The sequence below is a fragment of the Eulemur rufifrons genome, chromosome 1 (genome assembly GCF_041146395.1).
Source record: "Eulemur rufifrons isolate Redbay chromosome 1, OSU_ERuf_1, whole genome shotgun sequence".
NCBI classification, from domain to species: domain Eukaryota; kingdom Metazoa; phylum Chordata; class Mammalia; order Primates; family Lemuridae; genus Eulemur; species Eulemur rufifrons.
In genome coordinates this window covers 88,532,501-88,556,508 of record NC_090983.1, presented here as the reverse complement: position 1 = coordinate 88,556,508, position 24,008 = coordinate 88,532,501, and the positions used below count along the sequence as shown (strand labels likewise).

General features: G+C 34.4%; 1 protein-coding gene across 2 annotated transcripts in view; it reads left to right on the top strand.

The window, feature by feature from the left end:
• SLC35F5 (solute carrier family 35 member F5) overlaps positions 1-24,008 on the top strand; it is a 40,219-nt gene that overhangs the window by 1,574 nt on the left and 14,637 nt on the right. Inside the window, exons 4-11 of one of the 2 annotated variants that reach the window (XM_069473356.1) lie at positions 3,867-4,010; positions 7,973-8,035; positions 10,021-10,102; positions 11,361-11,551; positions 18,444-18,525; positions 19,934-20,021; positions 21,537-21,575; positions 23,721-23,785. In XM_069473356.1, coding sequence (XP_069329457.1) covers positions 3,867-4,010; positions 7,973-8,035; positions 10,021-10,102; positions 11,361-11,551; positions 18,444-18,525; positions 19,934-20,021; positions 21,537-21,575; positions 23,721-23,785 — 754 coding nt within the window. The remainder of the gene's footprint in view (positions 1-3,866; positions 4,011-7,972; positions 8,036-10,020; positions 10,103-11,360; positions 11,552-18,443; positions 18,526-19,933; positions 20,022-21,536; positions 21,576-23,720; positions 23,786-24,008) is intronic. The other variant, XM_069473348.1, reaches the window with a different exon arrangement.

Sequence of the window (24,008 nt, the reverse complement as noted above, 5' to 3'; positions counted from 1 at the left end):
CTATCTCATGCTTACTAAAAGCAGTATTTTAAATATTGTTAAATTATGTTTTCTTTGATTTTGAATTAGTGTCACTTCAAGTTAAAACTGAAAGGATGATCTTTGTTGTCATTTTATAGTTTTCTTGCATCTTTTAGGGATGATCACTTAGACTATGTACATATTTTCTTAATATTTGAAAGTGTTTTTTGGCTTTTTTTCTAAATTCGATTTCTTTCTGTAAATACTATTTTGTAGTGAAACAACTATCTGGAATGGGCAACATAATCTATCATCACATAGTAGAAAGTAAGAGTGCATTTAGACAAATGAGTAAAAGTAATAAGAGTTCAATGAACAGATCACTATGATGTCCATGTCTGGATATGGGCACGTTTATATGTTTGCTGACTCAAACTTTATTATGAAGTACACAGTATACAATGATTATCTTCAGTTAAATTTTGTCTATTGATGATGACCTATTGATAGTGATGTGGTATTTTGAATTCACAAGCTAGTTTTTCTTTCTACTTGTATACTTTATTCTTTTTGGTCGGTGATCCCTATTAAAAGACAGAAATGACTGCCTTTCAGCTTACACATTGCAATCTTAAGGCAAATGTACAGAAGGAAACTAGCATTTATAAAATGAATTTAAATGTCAAAAGAAGTAGTTTGATACTGCAGTCTTTTCACATCATAGCTAAGTAAATAGTTGACACTGACATTGTATCTTATGAATAAATAATTTTTTAACCTTTCCAGAATTAGGTTCTGGAATACAATAGACCATTTATTAAATTATTCTATATATTCTTTTAGATTAACATTTTGTAGTTTTACCTCAAAGAAATCTCTTTGATGTTGACAGGGCACTAAACCTGCATTTTAAATTTTATTTTAGGTTTTTTTTTTTTTTTTTTGAGATAGAATCTTGCTCTGTTGCCCCAGCAGCTCCAGCTAGAGTACAGTGGCATCATGATAGCTCACTGCAACCTCAAACTCCTGGGCTCAAGTGATCCTCCTGCCTCAGCCTCCTGAGTAACTGTAACTACAGGTGTGCACCACTGTGCCAGGCTAATTTTTCTATTTTTAGTAGAGATGGGGTCTCACTCTTGCTCGGGCTGGTGTTGAGCTCCTGAGCTCAAGTGATCCTCCTTCCTTGGCCTCCCAGAGTGCTTGGGTTACAGGCGTGAGCCACCACACCTGGCCTTATTTTCGTTTTAAATAGTTTGTTTTTTATTTATCAGGTAACAAAATTTAGGACATTAGCTGTTCCACAATGTATTCATATTTCAAAACTACAGGTTGTTCACCATATATATATATACACACACACAGAGATAATTTTATTTGTCAATTAGAAATACATTTTAAAATTCTCATCTTCCATATTAAATAGAAAGTTTATAGATAATGTTTAAAATTTATGAATAAAAGAAATAGCATTTTAAGAATATCATTTAGAAATATGAAGGCAAATACTCCAGGAAATATTGAGAGTTAAAGCTGGGGCGGGGGACAGTAGGGTGGGGAAGGACAGTGCAAGGTACCAGTGTTTTTCGTTGTAAGTCTTGTAGTATTGTTTTATTTCTTAAACCATGTAAATGTATTACATCGATGCAAATAAAAATTACTTTAAAGACAAAAAAAATAAGATTTAGGATAAAAGAGCACCTGATTACATCATAATCTAGCAATGCATATCTAAGCAAGGTAAAAAGAAAAACCAACTTGTCATTTGTCGTAATCATTTCACAGTGTATATATATATATATATATATTAATCACCATGTTGTACATGGTAAATATACTCAGTTTTTGTCAATTATACTTCAATAAAGCTAGGGAAAAAACCCAACTTGTCTTTATTTTTTAAAAAGTAAAATATTTTAATTAACCAGGTGTGATGGTACGCGCTTGTAGTCCCAGCTACTCGAGAGGCTGAGGGAGAAGGATTGCTTGAGCCCAGGAGTTTGAGGTTGCTGTGAGCTAGGCTGATGCCACGGCACTCTAGCCCAGGTGACAGAGCAAGACTCTTGTCTCAAAAAGAAAAAAAAAAAAGTAAAATAGTAAGAGGATATTTTATAATTTCATTATCTAGGAGCATATATAATGTGTCTGGTTCTTCAGCCAGATATGCTCATCAGACTTTTGATGTATTATGTATTTCAAAAAGAAAATCAATCTGTATATTAAGGAAATTTTCTAACATCTACAAAATGGAGAGAATGGTGTAATGAATCTCCATGTATCTGTTACTTACCTTTAACAATTATCAAATTTTGCCAATCTTATCAACTCTTCCCCCAAACTTTTTTTTCCGGGAGTATTTTAAAGCTAATTCTAGTCACATGTCATTTCACTCATAACTTCTTTCCTATTCACTTTAAACTGAAAATAACTTTTGATTTTTTAAACATAATCCTTATGCCATTAATATATCTAACAAAATTAACTGTAATTCCTAAGATCATCTGATATCCAGTCCATATTCAAATTTCCCCAGATGTGTCAAGGACATCTATTTCTTTTAAGATTTGTTAGGATCTCTTCCAGGTGTGGTGGCTCACGTCTGTAATCCTAGCTCTCTGGTAGGCGGAGGCAGGGGGATCGCTCAAGGTCGGGAGTTCAAGACCAGCCTGAGCAAGAGTGAGACCCCTATCTCTACTAAAAATAGAAAGAAATTAGCTGGACAACTAAAAATATGTAGAAAAAATTAGCCAAGCATGGTGGTGCATTTCTGTACTCCCATCTACTTGGGAGGCTGAGGCAGAAGGATTGGTTGAGCCCAGGAGTTTGAGGTTGCTGTGAGCTAGGCAGATGCCATGGCACTCTAGCCCAGGCAACAGAGTGAGACTCTGTCTCAAAAAAAAAAAAAAAAAAAAAAAGATTTGTTAGGATCTATTGCATTTGTTATATCTTTTAAGTCACTTTTATTCCATAACTGTATCCTTTCTTTTTTTTTTTTTTATGTCATTGATTTGTTGGAGAAACTAGGTCACACATTCTGAATTTACCTGATGACTTCCTTGGGATATCATTTAACTTGTTCTTCTTTTTCTCTTATTTCATATAAATGGTATAGTGTAGTGTGAAGTCTTGATTTAGGTTTAGTTTTCAGGAAATACCCTGGTAGTACTGAGTACTTCCTATGTCATCCCAATATGAGGCACATACTGGCTGCAAGTCTCACTTTGGGTGAAGCCAACTTAAGCACTATAAAGTTCCTCATCAACCTTTAGATGATTACTGCCCAGATAGAATATTCATTAGGGGTTAAAAAGTGGTGATTTTTCTAAGGGTCCTTCCTTCTGTGTTTATTAGCTGAAATTCTTTAAGGAGAACGTTTCTACAACTACTGTTTGGTCATCCTGAAGCATGGTTCATGTAAAGGTTGTCTAAAATTTGGAGTTTTTTCTTTATTTATTTTAGAATAGAGTTGCCTAGCAACTTCTGGTAGTAACCATTGAGAGATTTTCGAATATCATTATAAATTCATGGATTTTTATATATTTAATATATTTCAAATCATTGCAGTTATTATTCCTTGTAATGCTTAAACTGTTCTATCTTTGACCAGTGGGAGCCCCTTCAGATGGGCTCTAGGGTCCTTTTACTGTGACCCCATTAATCTTTAACATCTTTTTTGCTTTCCAGCACAAGATGTCCTAGGCTTATCTTGTGTATTATATTTCCTTCCCCATGACTGGATTTGGCCATTTCTTCTAGAGCCATTGTTTCCATTAGTATAAAATGGTACAGACTTTTTCTTCCAAGTGAACTTCTAAAGAGTTAAAAATCCTGTAGTAGCTTTATTTTGGAGGTAAGTAATAAGATTTAAGGTCATCTCATACTTGTCCATGTAACTTTTTCCTCTGCAGTATGTTTTTACTCAGTACAACAAACCATTCTTCAGCACCTTTGCAAAAACATCTATGTTCGTTCTGTACCTTTTGGGCTTTATTATTTGGAAGCCATGGAGGCAACAGTGCACAAGAGGATTTCGAGGAAAGCATGCTGCTTTTGTAAGTTTTTAATTTTAGGTGTTTCTTGGGAAGGGAGTATATTTTTTCAGAGTTTAAAGATGTATTAGTTTCTTTAAGGGCAGTCAGGTTTAAAATTGTTCAGTTAAGTGAATGAAGATGATATAAGAAAAACCTTTTGTCCAAAATTTTAAATTTATTCTTCTAATCAACTTCAGATCAAAATATTTTGTGAGAACTCAAAAGTACATAATCACTTTCTTTCCTTTCTTTCCTTTCTTTCTTTCCTCTGAGTTGTTAAGAATTGTTGAATTAGCCCAAATCAAATAACGTGGAGAAGGAGATGAAAGTAAGGAATAGAAAGAATATCTAGAGTCTTTGTCATTTGCAGATTGGATGAGTATCATCAAATTAGTTTTTAAGTTGATTGTAGAAGCAAAATAATTCAAAGTTTTATATATTAAAATGAAAGCATACTTCAGGACATGTTTCAGATGTTTGGCTAATCAAATTGTATTTTTTCATTGATGTGTTAGGTTATTAAGTATGAAATGTCTGATTTCCTTAAGCACTAAGTTTGACAGTTGATATCTCTGACATTTCATTTTGACACTTCTGGTTTTATTTTTATTGTGAAGGTACATCCTCAGTCTTTCAAATGCATGGTTTGGCTTGTGATTATCTTTCAAATTCATTTTTAGAGCAATTTTTGTGAAACCACTGGTAAGTCAAAAAAATTCATGTTATTTTCAAATATGAGTTCCGTTGTGGAACCAGTGCAGCACCGATATCAACAAAGTGTTTGGGAAGGATGTGGCTAATGAATGCATAATACGTTAATGGTTTGAGAAGTTCTGTTTTGGTGATTTTAATCTTGAAAATGGGCCACGTGGGTGACCTGAGACCCAGGTGAATAATGATGAACTGAAAGCAGTAGTGAAACCGAATCTATCTCAATCTATTCATGAATTAGCAGTAAGGTTTGACATTACTATTCCAACAATATTGGACCATTTGAAATAAATCAGCAAGGTAAAGAGGTTGGATAGATGGGTACCACATGACTTAAATGAGCGTCAGAAGAGAAATCATCTTGAAGCTTGCCGTTCTTTGCTGTCACGACATAAAGGTGAACCATTTCTACACCCTCCTTGTTACATGTGATGAAAAATGGATTCTTTTTGACAATCGCAAGCGTTCAGTACAATGGCTGGATAAAGATGAAGCCCCAAAACGCTGTCCAAAACCAAATATTCATCACCAAAAGCTAATGGTATCTGTTTGGTGGTCCAGCGCTGGTATTATCCACTACAGCTTCATGAAACCTGGCCTATCAATTAGCAACAGTTCCCAAACTTTTTGGCACCAGGGATCGGTTTCATGGAAGACGATTTTTCCTGGATCCAGGGTGGAGAGGTGGGGTATAGTGGGTTGAGGGGAGGTGATGTGGAGCTCAGGCAGTGATACTCAGCCCATTTCCTAACAGGCCATGGACTGGTACTGGACCGCAGGTTGGGTATTGGGAAACATAGAATTACAATGGATGTCTACTGCAACCAACTGGACGAAATGATGAGGATGCTTGTAATTAAGTAGCCGAGATTGGTCAATAGAGACAGGCCAATCCTCTTGCAAGACAGTGCTCAATCACATGTATCACAAACAATGCTCCTCACACTACAGCAGCTGGACTTGGAAACTCTGTCATCCACTGAATTTACCAGACCTCGCACCAACTGACTACCACTTCTCTCAGGCTTTGGACCGCTTCTTGCAAGGAAAGATATTCAATTCTCAACAGGCTGTGGAAAATGCCTTTTGTTGCCACTCATTCTCCAGGCTTCTTCACTGCTGGTATAAACAGCTACTGTTAGGATGGCAAAACTGTGTTGATAGTTTAGGCACACACTTTGATTGTGCTGCTTCTTGTTTGAGATATAATAAACTACACTTTTGATTTGAAATCAGACATTTCATATTTAATGACCTAATAATCTAACATGCTCATTCTTAGTATTGAAAGAAATGTTCCTTTATATAGTGACATATCTTCCTTACTGAAGTAGAAATTTTGAATTTTTGAGAATGGAGAATATAAAACTGTCCCTTATATTAATCCCTTTAAAAATTCTCTTTCTTTTTTTTTACCGTGGTAAAATTATATATAATATAAAAATTCACACTTTAACCATTTTTAAATGTACAGTTCAGTGGCATTAAGTACACTCACTTTGCTGTTCAACCATCACCAGTATTCCTGTTCAGAACTTTTTCATCATCCCATACAGAAAATCTGTACCCATTTAAAATAATCCCTATTTCCCCTTCCTTCCAGCTCCTTGGTACCACCATATTATTTTCTGTCTCTATTAATTTTTTTCTTTTGTATGTACTATTTTTTATGGGTTAAAATGGTATTTCTTATCTAATGAGTACATTCTTGAGAAATGTACTCATTAGATTTTTGTCAGGGGCTCTTCAGTAATTGCTTTTTAGGTGAAGCCTAGAAATGTACACTCAAGTGCACATACACATTTAATTTACCAAAAATGTGAATATATATATATTTTTAATTTGCAACAGTAATATGTATACATTATAAAAATTATATATATATTGTGTTATTACATGTAGGAATAAACTATATCTGTATTAATACATGTACATTGTTGAAAATTTAGAAAATACAGAGGAACAAAAGGAATAAAATAGATTCTACTATCAAGGAATAACTGCTGACAATATTTTGGCATATAACCTGCCATTCTTTTCATATGTATTTTTTATTTTTTTACAAAAATGGTATTGTACTATTATATCCTATTTTATAACTTGCTTTTTCCACTTAATAGTACATAATGAAAAGCTTTATAATTTAGAAAGTTTTTTTATAAATTTCTATAATTTTTAACATGATTTTATTTTGCACTTAATATATTATGAATATCTTTGCATGTGAATAAGTAAAATTTATCATCAGCTTTTCCTATTTTATTTAACTAACTCTCTACAGATTGTTTCTACTTTTACTTTTCATATAAGTAAATAAGAATCTCTTTATACTCATCTGTAGTTATTTACTTAAATTTCCAAAAGCATGATGTTAGATAAAAGAGTACTGTTATTTTTAAAGCTTTTGATTCTTACTGCTAAACTACCATCTGCAATGGTTGCACTAATTCATATTTCTGTTAGCAGTATGATTAAACAGTTACTAAAGAATAAATCTTATGGTTGAACCCCTTACCAAAATCCCAACATTTGACAATTTGATAGGTGTTTAATTTGTATATCTTAGATTAGTTTTTCATATATTCATTGGATAGTAGAATTCTTTTGTGTATTGTCTATGTCTTGTCCATTTTTCTACATTGACTCCCTCTTTTTGGTATTGATTTATAATGATTTATAAAGGTTCTTTCATAGCATGGGCTCTACTGTTTGAATGTTGTTCTATCTCTTGCCGATTTTGTGACGTTGGATAAGTTACTTAAACTCTTCAGACTTTCAGCAGAGGTAATGTGATAGGCTAGCTGTGGGTATGAAATGAAATCATACTTAAGTAGCATTAGCACAGTGGTTTTCAAAGTGCGGTTCAGGCCCTGAGATCCATTCAGGTTCTTGAGATGAAAACTATTTTCAGGATACTACTGAGATGTTACTTTCTTTTCTTAAGTAACCCACCCACCCATCCTTTCCCTACTTATCTGAAATGTTATAATAGTGTTGTAAAAAGGGCATATGCTTTGATATTAGACTAACTTGGGTTTTAATCGCAGCTCTCAGGATTAAAAACCTCAATTTCCTCATCAATAAAATAAAGATGATAATGCCTGCCTCTTATTGTTGCATACTTGGCATTAGCTGCTGCTAGTGTTATTATTAATAATAGTTATATTCTTATAGATTTATTCTGGCGTTTTGGTTTTATTCCTTTGAGTTACATCTGACTAGTCTTATAATATGAGTTTAATTGAATTTTATGTTCCATTATCTGTATTTAGTTTGCAGATGCTGAAGGTTACTTTGCTGCTTGCACGACAGATACAACTATGAATAGTTCTTTGGTAAGTGCTTCTTTTCTTGTCAGGAATGGAGCAGGTGGAGTTGAGCATGGCAGGAAGAACTGAAACACCTTTGATGGCACCACAGCTATATGATGATATAGATATAGCTCAATATTGGGTGCTGGCCATGAGAATTATAATTTGGTACTTCTTTTGGATACCTGGGGCCTAATGGTAAGCAATTTAGCTACCTCTGAGGAAAGAAAGAGGGAGGGGGAAACTGGTTAAGGAGTGAAAATGGTAAAGGACAATCCTTTGTTTCTTACCAACTCTTTTGCTTTATGCACATTATTATTATCATTAAGAAATATTTGTTTGGCACTGAGAATATATAAGCAAATTGTTCTTTTTTTCCCCACAAATTTTTTAGGGTGCCTAATATGTGTTAAGTACTTGTTCTAGGCTCTAGAAATACAGTTATGTTCTAGTGTACTCTCTCTCTGTGTGTGTGTGTGTGTGTGTGTGTGTGTGGACAGGTAATAAACAATTAATGCATTCACTTATTTCATGCATTTATAATCTAGTTGGAGAGATAGTATCTAGAAATCTGTCCTTTTTAGACATCACTAAGCCATCTCTTTAAAATGTACTTTTAATAATTCTTTTCCTTCCAAACATGACACGTTATCTTAGAAAAATTTTAAAAGTTACTGTAAAATTTAATATCAATTTGTGAAGCATTCACTTGGTAACCTTATTGACAGTACAGTTTTTTGTTTGTCTGTTTTTTAGAACTACGATTGCACGCAGGGTAGGCTACTAGGTACTACAAAGGATTTCTTTTCTCTGTGTGACCTTAAGCATTGACAAGATAGTTTAATATTACTTATTACTTGTCTCTGTCAGTGTGGAAGGCATAGTTGAGATGGCAGCTTACTCTTCTGACTACTCTTCTACTAATTCTTGCTATTGTCTGTAAGATGGCTATGTCAAATTGCTATAGGCCAGATGCTGTAATGAAAAGTTCAAGATAACAAAGAGACTATGTCTATTTCTGGACCTACTGTCTGTTTATGTACTGAATATTTTTTATTGGAAGAGCTCTATTCTAGGAGTTAAAAGAGTAATCAAAGAAAACAATTTTTTTTTCTTTTAATTTTGAAGAAACAGTCCAGTTCGAGATTTGTGCCTTAAATATAGGTTATCTGAAAACATTTGCAAAAACAGTTGAGGAATTTAGAACTACCTAAAAATATGGACTTTTGGAGCATGGTTAGACAAACCTGGCTTTGATTCTTTTGTCTACCACTTGGTTATTTTATGTCTCAGCTTCTAGAAAAGTTCCTTAAGATCGCTATTTTGTAAGTTACTATGAGAATTAATGAGAAATGTATGTTTAACTGCTCTGAACTTGGTACCTAGTACATAGTAAGAACTGATAAGTGGCAGCTATTTTTTTTTGTTGTTATTATCTATTAATCATGCAAATGTTTTCAAGAATTTTAGTTTTTTGTTGAATCTTCTGTAATAAGAGTTAACAATTCAGTAAATATAAATACATGTTATATGCCATCTGTTCATCATCTACCTGCCCTTTTAGACTACATGATCATTGAGGAGGAGACTTTGACTTTATTCACCCTTATATCCCTAGGACCTAGACCGGTGCTTGACATAGTAGGAGCTTATGTATTTGTAAAAAGAATGAATGAAAAAGAATGGGAGATAATCAATTAGCTGAGAGAGAATCTGTTAGCTAAGAGAGAGATCTGTTTTTATTATATTTAAATATCAGATATCATAATGTACCAATGCTATTATGTTATATTTCTAAACTTTAAGCTGATTCTTTTCTGTTATCGTGCCTGTGTAGATCAGTAGAGTTTCCTTTTTAAGTCTTGAAAATGCATTTTGGGAAACTTACTGTTGTTTAAACATGGTGTTCAACAACTGTGTTTTTGAGAGTATCTGTGTCTACATACTATCCATTTACATTTTAGCCAATATATAAGCTTTTATACTTCCTTGTTTCTATTATATTCCAGAGTGAACCTCTGTATGTTCCTGTGAAATTTCATGATCTTCCAAGTGAAAAACCTGAGAGCACAAACATTGATACTGAAAAAAGTGAGCAAAACTTAAAATTCCGTAACTTAAAAATGGGTAAAAAATAATTTTGCTTTATTCGGGCTATCTCAAAACTTAGTGATTATGTGGGTTGACTGGAATCACATGGTAGCTCTTCTGTTCCATGAGATGTTGGCTCATCCTGCAGTCTTCTGGAAATTTAACTGGATTGTGAATCTGATATAATCATTTTTATATTAATTCAACTGGAAATAATTTCTAAAATTCAGAAATCTCTATGGTATAATATGTATATAATATATGTAAGGTGTATATTATATATATATATAATCTCTATGGTATAAATATATATATATGAAAATATATGTGTGGTTTTTTTTTTTTTTTTTTTTTTTTTTTTTTGAGACAGAGTCTCACTCTGTTGCCCAGGCTAGAGTGCCGTGGCGTCAGCCTAGCTCACAGCAACCTCAAACTCCTGGGCTCAAGCAATTCTTCTGCCTCAGCCTCCCGAGTCACCGGGAGTACAGGCATGCGCCACCATGCCCGGCTAATTTTTTCTATATATTTTTAGTTGTCCAGCTAATTTCTTTCTATTTTTTAGTAGAGACGGGGTCTCGCTCTCGCTCAGGCTGGTCTCGAACTCCTGACCTCAAGCAATCCTCTCACCTTGGCCTCCCAGAGTGCTAGGATTACAAACGTGAGCCACCGCGCCCAGCCTATATGTATTTTTAAATGAACAATATCCTCTTAAACATACCCTCAATGACCCTAATAGCAGTTATAGGAGTTTTGCTGGTTCTGTGAATTTAGTGAAGAATGCCAGCTTCAACATTATTTATTTATTTATTCATAGTATTTAGTCATAATTTCTCTTGCAAGGAATTGACCTGTAGAGGAATATTCTGTATGCTTGGCCAGGAAAATAATTCTGATAAACTGGATATCCATGAGGAAAAAAATCCAAATAAAAGTTTTATTAGAAATGCTAAAATAATAATCATACTAAAGTCCTGAACTAGGCAGTTGTGTATATATAGTACACAGTTGTAGAAGCCTTGTTTGAATATTGGTCTCATTTTAAACCCTTTAAAACATTTTTATAAATGAAACCATTTTTTCCTGTTAATTCTTGAGTGAGCAAAACTGCCCCAGATAATAATATAACTCTGGTTTTCTTTGACTGCCTTACTCTGATCATAGATGATTAAATAATATGCATTTATCAGTAAATTAAAACTTGTGACTTTTGTTGGAGGGGAAACATTTAATGGTTTTGTACCATGCTTTTCCTTTTAAGCTCCCAAAAAGTCTCGTGTAAGGTTCAGTAATATCATGGAGATTCGACAGCTTCCATCAAGCCATGCGTTGGAAGCGAAGTTGTCTCGAATGTCATATCCTACTGTGAAAGAACAAGAATCCATACTGAAGACTGTGGGGAAACTGACTGCAACTCAAGTAGCAAAAATTAGCTTTTTTTTTTGCTTTGTGGTAGGTCTTCTCTTTATAATATGTTTGGAACCTAAATTTTAAGACAGTAAATATACCAATAATATAGTATCGAAGTGTGAACCAATTAGATTGTTTAGTTGTAACTTTAAGCTCTGCTATCTGGCATCACTGGGAAGTCAGAGTATCAATGTTAGTAAATGCTTGTCATACCTTAAGGAGTTAGAACTCACTAAGTCCTATAACACTTGATTGTTCATATATATATATATATACATATACATACCTGCACTTACATAATTTGGAAAGTTCTTAAGAATTTGGCATTGCCTCAGGGTCAGGATTATAAACAGAGTTATTTTACACTGTGATGTATATGCAAGGGCTAGTAAATATCCAAATAAGAGTTTACTATGTGCATTGATTTCTCCAAATAGGTGTTTTTGCAGTTTTATATTAAGTTCGTGTGAATGAGGTTAAGTATTATTTTAGCAAGTACTCATAGTAAATATTTGTACAGAATTTCTTGTAGTGGTGTTTGTAGCTTCTTTATTATTTTAATACAGAAACTGAAAAATGTGCTTAAGGTTTCACACAGAATAATGATAGAGCAAATAAAGTATTGTTATTTTGGGCTAAACTGGGATTAGAGACTTGTCTGAGTTAGTGAGAACTCTAAAGTGTAGAATTTAAAAAATGAATTTTAGTGCTATTTTATGTATTGGAAGTAGCCTAATCCAAGATTGTTTAATATGAGCCTTTAAGATTCAGATTTATACCAAGCATGTTAAAACATTAGATAATGCAATGCTAATGTCAGTATTGTTAGCCTGATTATAAGGTTTTTTTACTTCATGATTTTGCCTCTCATATTCATTGAATAGCCTATTTTTCTCCGTCCCCTGGTGGAGAACTTTAGTTCTCCCTTTAGTTCTCTCCCCCTTTAGTGATAACTTGATTAATATATTTTGCTATGCAAATTGAAAGAAAATCTTTGGGAGTTGTAATATGATAATTACATATGTAATAAAAGTAGTTTAAAGGCCCATATATTTGGATTATGTTATTAGTTGTGATTTCTATTTGCTTGTTTTAAATGAATGGTAAGGCAGGGCTCAAATTTATTAGTTACATGCTACCCAGTTTTCAAAGGAGACGGCGTGTAAGAAAAGCATCTACAGTTGGCCCTTGAACAATGTGAGGGGTGGGGCACCGATGCCCATGCAGTCAAAAATCCATGTGTAACTTTTGACTCCTCCAAAATAATATATAAACTATTACTAGCTCACTGTTGATTGGAAGCCTTACTGATAACATAAACAGTCGATTAACACATATTTTGTATGTTATCTGTGTTATATTACTGTATTCTTACAATAAAGTGAGCTAGATAAAAGAAAATGTCATTAAGAAAATCATAAGGAAAAGAAAATATATTTACTGTTCATTAAGTGGAAGTGATCAAAGAGGTCTTCATCCTCATCTTCATTTTAAATAGGCTGAGGAAGAAGAGGGGTTGGTCTTGCTGTCTTGGGGTAGCAGAGGTAGAAGAAAATTTATATATAAGTGGATCCATGCAGTTCAAACTCATGTTGTTAGATGATCAACTGTATATGGTAAAAGTTAAAACAAGGCTGAAAAGATAAGAGGCAGATTAAATGGGTAACGGAGTAGGAGCTGGCTATGGCATGTGATGATTATATCAGGAACTTAAGTTTAAAAGAAGAAAGCTACTTCAGGTGAGCACACAACTCATCTGTAGGCAAAATGGCAGGAAGGCGAAAAGGAGAACCTGAGTGATGTAGCTTATTGTCTGTGAAAAGGAAGCATCTCCCTTCTTTGGAAAAGCAAACTTTTTCTTCACTTAAAACTCCAAGAGAAATGTATTACATAAGTTCTTATGTAATAAAGCACTATTCTTTATAACAGGTTTACAAATATGTGCAGATAAGTAGCCTTTTTAAGATGTATTTTTTGAAATTATAATACAATATATCAATATATAACATAAAATTTACCCTTTTGACCATTTTTAAGCATACAGTTAGTGGCATGAAGTACATTCACATTGTCACATGACCGTCACCCAATCCAACCACAGAACTTTTTTCATTTTGCAAAACAGAAACTCTGTCCATTAAACAGTAACTCCCCATTCTTTCCCCGCCCTGCCCCGTACCTGGCAACCACTGTTCTACTTTCTGTTGCTATGAATTTTACTATTCTAAGTACCTCATATGAGTGGAATCATACAGTATTTATCATTTTGAGACAGACTTATTTCACTTAGCATAATGTCCTCCAAGTTCATCCGTGTTGTAGCATGTGTCAGAATTTCCTTCCTTTTGAAGGCTGAATAATATTTCATTATACGGATATACCACATTTTGTTTATTCATTCCTCTGCCGTTAGACACTTGGGTTACTTCCACTGTTAATAGCCTTTAAAAAAAAATCAACCTGAAATATATTGTGAAAGCAAAAAGCTATGTTAGTCTTTGGTAAAGGCTTTTCTATGCCAAGTCAGAGCAATATACTCCAGGTATACAGTCGGCCCTCTGTATCTGTGGGTTCCGTATCTGTGGATTCAGCCAACTGCAGATCGAAAATATTTAAAAAAAATAAAAAACAAAAAATAACCATACAACAATAAAAAATATGAACTGAAAAACAATACAGCATACAACTATTTGCATAGCATTTATATTGTGTTAGGTATAAGTAATTAGAGATGATTTAAAGTATACAGGAGGATGTGCGTAAATTGTATGCAAAAGCTATGCCATTCATATCCTTATAAAATAAGGATAATTGAGTATCTGTGGATTTTGTTATCCCAGGGATGGTGGGTCTTGGAATAGTCTTTGTGGATACTAAGGGATGAGCTTTTTGGAAACCTGACAAATAGAGCGATAAACTTAGATAAGGTCGAGAGCAGTGCTGTTCAGTAGAAGCATAACATGAGCCTCGAATGCAGGCTACAAGTGTAGTTTTAAATTTTCTAGTAGACATCTTAAAAAAGTAAAAAGAAACAGATAATACTATATTTTTATTTAACCTACTATATGCAAAATATCATTTCAACATGCCATGAATATAAAAATTATTAATGAAATAGTTTACATTTTTTAATACTAAAATCTTCTACATCCAGTGTATATTGTATTTAAAACACATTTCAATTCAGACTAGCCAAGTTTAGTTACTCAGTAGCCACATGTGTGTGGCAAGTGTCTAATATATTTGACAGTATAAGTTAAAGGAGTTAATGATTACTGTATTAGCCAATCCTCTTTGCATATTTTTTGCCTTATTAGGATTAATGGTGTTTTTTTTTTCTGTAAAATATAATTTAGGTGAAAGTGGCTTTATCAAGAATATATCTTTATTTTATTTTATTTTATTTTTTGAGACAAGAGTTTCACTTTGTTGCCCAGCCTGGAGTGCAGTGGCCCTATCATAACTCGCTATAATCTCGAATTCCTAGGCTCAAGCAATCCTTCTGTCTCAGCCTCCTGAGTAGCTGAGACTACATGCACACCATGTCCGGCTAGTTTTTAAAGTTTTTGTAAAGATGGGGTCTCACTGTATTGCCTAGGCTAGTCTCAAACTCTTGGCCTCAAGAAATCCTCCTGCCTTGGCTTCTCAGAGTGCTGGGATTACAGGCATGAGCCACTGTGCCCAGCCAAGAATACCTCTTATTATATATCCAAAGAAATGAAATCGGTACCTTGAAGAGATGTCTGCCCCTCCATGTTTACTTCACGATATTCACAATAGCCAAGATATGGGAACAACTTCAGTGTCAGATGGATGAAGAAAATGTGGTATATGTACACAGTGTTAATATTAATCAGCCATAAAAAGAAAAGGAAATCCTGCCATTTGCAATAACACCGATGAACCTGGAAGATACTATGCTAAATGAAATAAGCCAGACACAGAAAGACAAATACTCACGAATATGATCTCATTTATAAGTGAATTGAAAAAGTTGAACTCATGGAAACAGAGAATAGAATTGTAGTTGACAGGGGTGGGGAAATGGAGAGGTGTTAGTCAAAAGGTACAAACTTTAAGTTATAGGATGAATAAGTTCTGGGGACTAATGTATAGCATGGTGACTACACCTAATAATACTGTATTGTTTACTTGAAATTTCATGAGAGAGCAAATTTTTTTTTTTTAATTTTTTCCTTGAGACAGAGTCTCTGTTGCCTGGGCTAGAGTGCCGTGGCATCAGCCTAGTTCACAACAACCTCAAACTCCTGGGCTCAAGTGATCCTCCTGCCTCAGTCTCCCGAGTAGCTGGGACTACAGGCATGCACCACCATACCCGGCTAATTTTTCTATATATATTTTTAGCTGTCCATATAATTTCTTTCTATTTTTAGTAGAGGTGGGATCTCGCTCTTGCTCAGGCTGATCTTAAACTCCTGAGCTCAAATGATCTGCCTGCCTCGGCCTCTCAGAGTGCTAGAATTACAGGCATGAGCCACCGCGCCCAGTCCAAGAGAGCAGATTTTTAAGTGTTCTCACCCCCTCACACACACAGAATGGTAACTGTGGGTGATGATGGATGTGCTAATTAGTTTGACTGTGGTAATCAGTACTTAACATGTATATATATATATATATATATATACACACACACACACATATATATCAAATCATCATATTGTACACCTTGAACATATGTAATTTTTATCAATTAAATATCTTTTTAAGAAGAATAGCTTTTGTGATAATTTAAAATGAGTAGTCACTAATGAAATATTAATTATTTGATATAATTAGATATAATTATTAGTAAGTGGTTGTCCTCAACTCTGAAATAATGAAGGGAGATGTATGGATAATTTTTATTGGAGGATAGTCGAGATGGGTCTTCTTTGGTGATGAAGGCTCCTTGGAAACAAGAGCCAGTGAATGGAGTGGGGAGAGGGAGAGAATGGGAAGGTCATTTTGGAAAGAGTTCATAGCTAATGAAGAATTCTTAAGATCTTTGAATGCCTGTTACCTAAGTGATCTATTTTTATTTCTTTACCTTGCATTAGCAGGGACCAGTGAGATTGTTGGAAAACAAACACAGTATTTAACTATTTAAGTTTAAGAGAAGTAGGTCAATAAAGCTAACTATCACCCTATTAGCATTATCTGTTCTTGGAGAAAGTCTTCAAAAGGTAATTAAGGGCAGAGTCTGCCTCTTTTCTAGCACTTCAACTGCAGGCAGATTGTGGCTGCTCTTGCCATATATGTTTGATATTGCCCATTTCGCCAGTTGTTAGGCATTTTGGTAGACAAGCAAAATCATCTAGGAAGTCAGAGGATTGCAAATGGAATCAGAATCATGTTGTCACAGTCTCACTCTGGCTTAGTCTTGAGTATGGTATCGACTGACTGGAGACTATTAGACTCAGCCATCTGCTGCCTTCTGGTGGTGCTCCACAATCATGTGTCTATGCTGCTGCTTTGCAGTGTAAATGCCAGTTATCATACTGTATGCTTAGCTACTGAGAGAGATCTGAGGGAGATCGAAAGATGTCCCTCTCTTAATAGAGACAAATTGTTGTTCAGTGTAATAACTCTTTTAGTCAATCTGTGTAAGTAACAGAAACATCAAAATTAGACTAGCAGTTAGTTTAACTTAATCGACCCAGTAGTCTACTTCTTAGTATATACTTTAGTGACATGTATGTGTATACGCACCAGGTGGCATGTGCTAGAATTAGAATGTTCATAGCAGCATTATTTGAAATAGTAAAAAAGTGTTCATCTACAAAAATAATAGATGAATTATCAGTGAAAATAAATGGACTTTGGATACACACAGGCCAGCCTTCATCAACAGAAATTTTATTTCTTATTCCCTAAATCAAAGTAGGTACAGGATTGGAAATAAAAGAATATCCTAACCTGGATGAGCAGAAGAGAAAGAAAAAAAAAAAAGTCCTCGTAGCTGGAAAACTTCCATCACTGTATCCAAAGTGATAAGAACTCATTGGGTTGTGTCTCTAAACTGAGAATCAGAAAAACAATGACAATCAGTAAATTCACAATTTTCATAGGACATTTCTAAATTTCCAAAGTGATATAGCCTTTTATCTATCAGTCTAGCTAACTAACTAGTTACATCCATCTCCATGAGCATCATCTGATTTAACAGAGTTCTCATTATGCCTTATTATTCATCTGTACATATTTTAATGTTTGAGAATCTTCCCAAAGTTAAATTTGATTATAAACTTAAGAGTCTCATCAGTACTTGGATAAAGCAAATTTTACTCGATTTTATCTTCATTTTTTTAAAAAACCTGAATGCTAATTATTAACCAACTATTATTAAAATTTTTAAGGGAAATTGGGTAGCAAGTTCTCAGGTCTGATTATAAATATTTATCCTTTTTGGGAGCCTGTGATTTTTTTCAACACAAAGCAGTTTTTTTTTTTTTTTTTTTATTAATTTTTTTAATTTTTTATTTTTTTTGTTGAGACAGAGTCTCACTTTGTTGCCCAGGCTAGAGTGAGTGCCGTGGCGTCAGCTTAGCTCACAGCAACCTCAAACTCCTGGGCTTAAGCGATCCTACTGCCTCAGCCTCCCGAGTAGCTGGGACTACAGGCATGCGCCACTATGCCCGGCTAATTTTTTCTATATAGATTTTTAGGTGTCCATATAATGTCTTTCTATTTTTAGTAGAGACGGGGTCTCGCTCAGGCTGGTCTCGAACTCCTGACCTTGAGCAATCCACCCGCCTCGGCCTCCCAGAGTGCTAGGATTACAGGCGTGAGCCACCGCGCCCGGCCACAAAGCAGTTTTTAAAACCTCTTGTGATAACACTGTTTAGAAGAAAAACAAAGGAGGGGACTATAAATTGTAATGACAGATATAAACCTGTCTTTCAATAAGGGTTCACTTTGTTTTCTTTTTCTTTAGTGGTTTTTGGCAAATTTGTCATATCAAGAAGCACTTTCAGACACACAGGTTGCTATAGTTAATATTTTGTCTTCAACTTCTGGTAAGAAATTTTCAAAATCTGCATTATAAGTCTATGTATTTCTGCTATATATGTATGTACATGTACAAACATTTTTATCTTGTTATAATTTACTACATTAGTTCTAATGTGTATTAGCCTATTATAACTGCCTTTTAATCTTTATACAGTCGTGTTCCACATAATGATGTTTTGTGGTATTTGATAAACTTCATATACCATGGTGGTCCCATAAGATTATAATACCATATTTTTATTGTAACTTTTCTATGTTTAGATATACAAATATTTACCATCGTGTTACAGTTGCCTATAGTATTCAGTACAGTAACATGCTGCACAGGTTTGTAGCCTAGGAGCAATAGGCCATACCATATAGCTCAGGTGTATTGTAGGCTACACCACCTGGGTTTGGGTAAGTACACTCTATGATGGTTGCTGCACAAGGACATCATCTAACGACACATTTCTCAGAATTTATCCCTGTCGTTAAGCATGACTGTAGTTTCATGCCTTAGCCTGTGCTATTTATGTTCCTTCAAATACTTCACGGTATTTTTTATATATCAATATATTAAAGTTTTATAGGCTGGCTCTTTATATTGTAGTTGTCTTTCCCTTCACATATCCTTTCCAAAGACCTTTTTCTAGACCTTTTATCTAAATGTAATTGCTTATTTCAGAACTGTAATTTGCCCTATGATAGGTGTTTTATATTTAAGATTAAATCACTTTCCAATTGTGGAAAATAAAAGAAGTATTTTTAAAGCTGTAAAAATAACTTTAGCACACAGGCTTTATTGTGATGAGGTCAGAATGTTACTCTGAATCCTCGATTTAACTCATTAGTTTAAAATAAATAGGACTATACTAACCTGTAAATAAACTGTAACTAAACCTGTAAATAAACATGGTTTAGTTTAGAAGCTGTTTTTATGTATGAACTTTGAACATTTCAGCCTAGGTGACTACAGTCTTATTCTTAGTTATTTAAGAATGACAAAAAATAATTTAAAAGTTAGGTGTATAATTTACTTATTTAACACATTAACTGCCATGTGAGTTGTATTTAACTTATGCTAGTTTTGAACCTGGGGTCTCATGAAGAAAAACCTGGGCAAAATCCTGCAGTTGGTTCATGAAAATCTTACTTGTTGATGTTCTTATTGTTACAATTAATATTGACAATTTACTTCTAAAAATGTGAATTAAATGAATAGAAGTCAATAACAAATTTTTCATTAAATTAGAAAGGATTATTTTGTTTTCAAAGCTCTTCTTCTATTTTCATAATAAAACACCATGGCCCCAAGGAAAAAAAATTTTTTTTTAGTGTGGCAGTCAATGTGTTAAACAATGAAGTTGGTAGTAAACAACGTTAGCAGTATTTAAGCTCATGTACCTTTTTTTTATCCTTTTCTCCCTATAGGACTTTTTACCTTAATCCTTGCTGCAGTGTTTCCAAGTAACAGTGGAGATAGATTTACCCTTTCTAAACTATTAGCTGTAATTTTAAGGTAAGAATATAGCATAATAGGTGGCTTACTCTGCTTGAAAGTATGATGTTAAATTTCTGGTAGTGGTACAGGATAGTTTATATTATTAAAAGCAAAGGAAGATGAGGATAAAAGAAGGCTTTAAATGGATATTACGCTACTCAACCTTGCACACATCCTGAACTAGTTTTCTAAACCTTCCCGGATAGGGTAACCAGACGGAAGGACCCCAAGGCAGCTTTGGCTCCTATTCAGGTGTCTGTAGACTTACTAAGTATTGTACTGATGTTCACATTTTATTTAATGTGGCAGCTTAATCCTCATAATCTCCCAAATTTCTATTTCCTTTGTCTAAAGCAAATTTCCCCTTTTGTTCTGATTTTTATTTTTCCTTCTACTTCTCCTAGAAATGTGACATTCAGTCTTCTCTAATTATCTAAGCCTCAGGTGATCTTTCAGTAATTTTCTGCATAATTTATTGGACAATTTTGCATTACTGCCTAACATCAGTATTGTTGATAACTATATTCCTTTTCTTTTTATTTAACTTGTATATGTTTGTCTTGTCTTCTCTTTTGGATTGTAAACACTTGAAGGCCAAAGCCTTATTTATTTATTTATTTTTTTTTGAGACAGAGTCTCACTCTGTTGCTGGGGCTGGAGTGCCATGGCGTCAGCCTAGCTCACAAAAACCTCAGACTCCTGGGCTCAAGCGATCTTTCTGCCTAAGCCTCCCGAGTAGCTGGGACTACAGGCATGTGCCACCATGCCCAGCTAATTTTTTCTATATATTTTCAGTTGTCCAGCTAATTTCTTTCTATTTTTAGTAGAAATGGGATCTCGCTCTTGGTCAGGCTGGTCTCAAACTCCTGAGCTCAAAGGATCCTCCTGCTTCAGCCTCCCAGTGTGCTAGGATTACAGGCGTGAGCCACTGTGCCCAGTCCCAAAGCCTTATTTTTGATTTGTGTCACCAAAGCGCTAGCGTAGGGCTTTGCCCATAGACAGTACTCAAAAAAGATGTGTTGGTTTGATAAAGCTGTTATTTTTGTGAGAGAAAATCGGAGAAGGTAGCAGAATGATTTAATGGAGAGAGTAGTGTTTCTTAGCTTTTGTAGCTGGGATTGGATAAGGTAGTTAGTTGCCTTAAACTCTGAGGGGGTTTCCTAGTTGAGGAAATGATAATATGTATTTTGCAGTTTTGTTTTAAAGTTTGGGGGTAATATCTATAAAGTGACTATCATAAGGACTGGTACTTGGCAATCACATAAAACTGGTGGCCCTCATTATTATGCGTTTTTCTCTTTTAGCTATAAGGGTAAGTTAACCATGGTAGTTTCAGTGGATAGTCTGGTTGACCCAACTAATTTACCATTTAGACTTTATGGCCATTAGGGATTTATTCTTTTGCATGCTTTAGCCAAGCAAATTTTTGCGTTAGGGAAATATATTTGTATTGGGGAAGTAAATGAGGTTTTACTTAACTTTATTCAAAATATGTACTAACTTTTAACTTTTCTTTGTAATATGTTAATAAAGACTTGATAAAGAAGGAAATGGACATAAAATATTGAACTTGCAAATGTTTTGACATAGAGTACATTACTCCTCATTAAAGTAGGTCTAGAACACGGGTTGGCAAACTAAGGTAGGCCAGCTGCTGGATTTTGTAAATAAAATTTTATTGGAACACAGCCATTCTCATTCATTTGCAAATTGTCTATGGCTATTTTAGCACCTCAGAGGCAGAGTTGAATTGCAACAGAGACCATATGGCCTGCAGGTTTAAAGTATTTACTATCTGTCCCTTCAAAAAAAAGTATTACTTAGAAACTTTTTGTATATTATGTATTCTTGAGAATTATATATTAATGTTGTTTAATACTTTGTTTTGCATTGCTTTTACAATGAAATTCAATATCTGAGGACATAAAAAGAATTTGACTTAGCAACAATCTTGAAGGAAATCTCCTAAGAAATCTCATTTCATTAGTTGAGAGACAAAAAAAGAGTGTGGCCTCAAGCCAAACAACCTAGAATTCAATCCTGCCTGCATCATTACTGGTTTTGAGATCTTGGGCGAGTTTCTTATCTTTCTGTGCCAATTTCCTCATCTGTAAATTGGGGATAATAATAGGATTTGTCTCATAGGAGTGTTAGGAGGATTAAATGAGTACTTCTAAAGTACTTGGAACAATGTCTGATACACAACAGGTGCTTAATATATTTAACCATTATTATCATCATCTAAGTGGAAACAAAATCCCCAGTTTCTAGTATATTGTGGGTACTCAGTGAATAATAGCTGAATCTGAATTTGAACAATGATTATTACACAAAATTGTGACGATTCAATTGAAGGGTATGAATATTTAACGTAAGAAATATATTTGACTTGTGATGACATAATTCCATAAGGGGAAAAATATTCCTTTCCGTATTGTCCCATTGCCACCGTGATCTTCTGATCAGTAGATTAGAGTGGTTAGACTGATTTTTTAAAATTAGCAATATTTCTTCTGTTGAAAAAACATATAGAATTTACAGGGTGCATAGAAATAGAAAATGTAAGCTCACTGGGAAAAGGACTATCTTGTTCACTGTTGTAACCTCTTGCTTTGCTCATATTAAATACTCAGCAAATTGAGGTGGTGCATTTTTCTTAAAAATTTCATGGAAGTGGTACTGTTTTCTGGTTAGTGCATCACACTGAGGATTCAGTGACCTCTCTGCATCCTTAATTCAGTCTTATTTTTATCCACTAACATCATGGGATTAGTGAAATTATTTAAGTATGTGAATATAGTTTTACTGTTAATTTAGATTTTGCCAGTAAGCAAGAGTAGTGCCATTGCTAGGTTTATATAGGTTTAATATATTTATATTTCCAAAAGAAAGATTGGAAGAGGGATGACAAGTTGTTAAATTTGTTCCTAACTAAAAGGAAGTAGATAGCATAGCACATGAGAACATCGGACTCTGGGGCCAGGCTGCCTGCATTTCAGTCACAGCCATGTGATCTCGGTCAAGTTGCTTCACGTCTTTGTGCGTTGTTAGTTTTTAATATGTAAAAGGGGAATGGCAATAATAATACTTCCTTATAAGGCAATATTGTATATTTGTGAGGATTAAATGAGTTAATACAAGTATAACACTATATCATATTGATGATATTATTAGCTGTTATCACTGAAATCACAAAATTTTTTTACTGTTTTACCCAAAGCTGAGATTGGTCTTGATTATTAGGTTTGGAGCTGAAAGGGAGACACACGAAGCCTCATGTGAAGCAAAATGCCATTTATTTTGAGCATCTGGGTGCAGATGGGTGGAGGCCAAAGAGCACCCACCAGGAGGGAGGGGAATGCCTTGGGCTTTCTAAAGAGTTTTTTGGGGGTAGTGAGCAACACCTGCAGAGATGGGAAGGGGAGGTAGTTTCATCCTTATTAGCGAGGATAGGAATGCTGGCATGACTGCAGCTGTCTGTGGTCGGAGTTAGATTTATAACCTCTGGACTCTCCAGATTCCTGCAGCTTTTGTGTCATGGGCTTTATGATCACTATATAAGTTTTCCATTAACCTCATTACGTCCTATACATACTTTTCGGGTTCCCACCCAGAACAAACCTAACATTGATAACTTGTAAATAATTTTTATCTTTAAGATTAGCCTTTTACAGAATTGATTATTTGGCTCATTAGTAATTACTGTTATTCTCATAGCATTGGAGGTGTTGTGCTGGTAAACCTGTCAGGGTCTGAAAAATCTGCTGGAAGAGATACAATAGGTAAGTACTCGACTCTGCATTCTCTCTTTTAGAGTATACAAGAAATTTTTGTGCATAGTGTTTCTGTGCATGTGTGTGGGCGTGCACACACATACATACACATCAGGTGGGCACTAACAGGGCCTTTTAAAAACTTTTTCTTTGGAAATAATGTAAAAAAAATTCATAGTTTACAGAATTCTCACATAGCCTTTACTCAGATTCTCCAAATGTTAACAACTTA